The sequence below is a fragment of the Plasmopara halstedii genome, assembly GCF_900000015.1.
Source record: "Plasmopara halstedii genome assembly, contig: Scaffold_322, whole genome shotgun sequence".
NCBI classification, from domain to species: Eukaryota; Oomycota; class Peronosporomycetes; order Peronosporales; family Peronosporaceae; genus Plasmopara; species Plasmopara halstedii.
Genome location: NW_020187243.1, coordinates 699,533 through 700,156, shown reverse-complemented (window position 1 = coordinate 700,156; position 624 = coordinate 699,533). Strand labels below are relative to the sequence as shown.

Sequence of the window (624 nt, the reverse complement as noted above, 5' to 3'; positions counted from 1 at the left end):
ATCAAAGCGAGTTCTGTGCTGTAGATCTGGATGGCCAAGAAGAAGACCAAGGAAGCACTGACCAAGAAAGACTTCAAGAGAATTCACCACCTGGAGCCAGAATACACCGAAAAGCTCGACCGGCTGCGACACGATCTACAAGAGTCTATTGAAAGAACCGTCCGAATCAACCTAGCCTTCATCCGAGAGCTCAACAAGACGGCCATCGAAAGCAACCGCATCAAGCACGTTATCAATATCGCTGAAGAGTTCACGTACTACGCTGACGTTTAGCGCAACCTCATCGACAAGAAGATTTCAGACATTGTCTGCTACGAACCCAAGAAGAAGAAGCCTCGCAAGACCGAGGAAGAAGAAGTCGTTCAACACTTTTGCCAATAAAATTTAAGTTTTGGCAATTGTGTATAATAATATATTTCCGATTCTGCATAAATCTTCTTCACGGATATTTAAAACACCATGGAACTTGACGACAACTTGACAGCGCAACGAATGATGGCTGGCATGTTTGATCTGTTTCAACGCCAACAAGAAATGCTAGAAGAAATGCGAATGCAACATAAAGTCCAGCCCGACCAGCTGAGGGCCATAGCTTGAGCTCAGCTCAAGGCCCTTCGGTTCCCG

The 624-nt window shown here is 45.7% G+C and overlaps 1 protein-coding gene across 1 annotated transcript; it reads left to right on the top strand.

Annotated features, from left to right (window-relative positions):
• Positions 1 to 30: 30 nt before the first annotated feature.
• Positions 31 to 381, top strand: PHALS_08280 (uncharacterized protein; the record flags this gene model as incomplete). Its single annotated transcript, XM_024723602.1, has 2 exons — positions 31 to 228; positions 274 to 381. The coding sequence occupies 2 exons, from the start codon at positions 31 to 33 to the stop codon at positions 379 to 381; spliced, it is 306 nt and encodes a 101-aa protein (XP_024574562.1).
• Between the last annotated feature and the right edge of the window lie 243 nt (positions 382 to 624).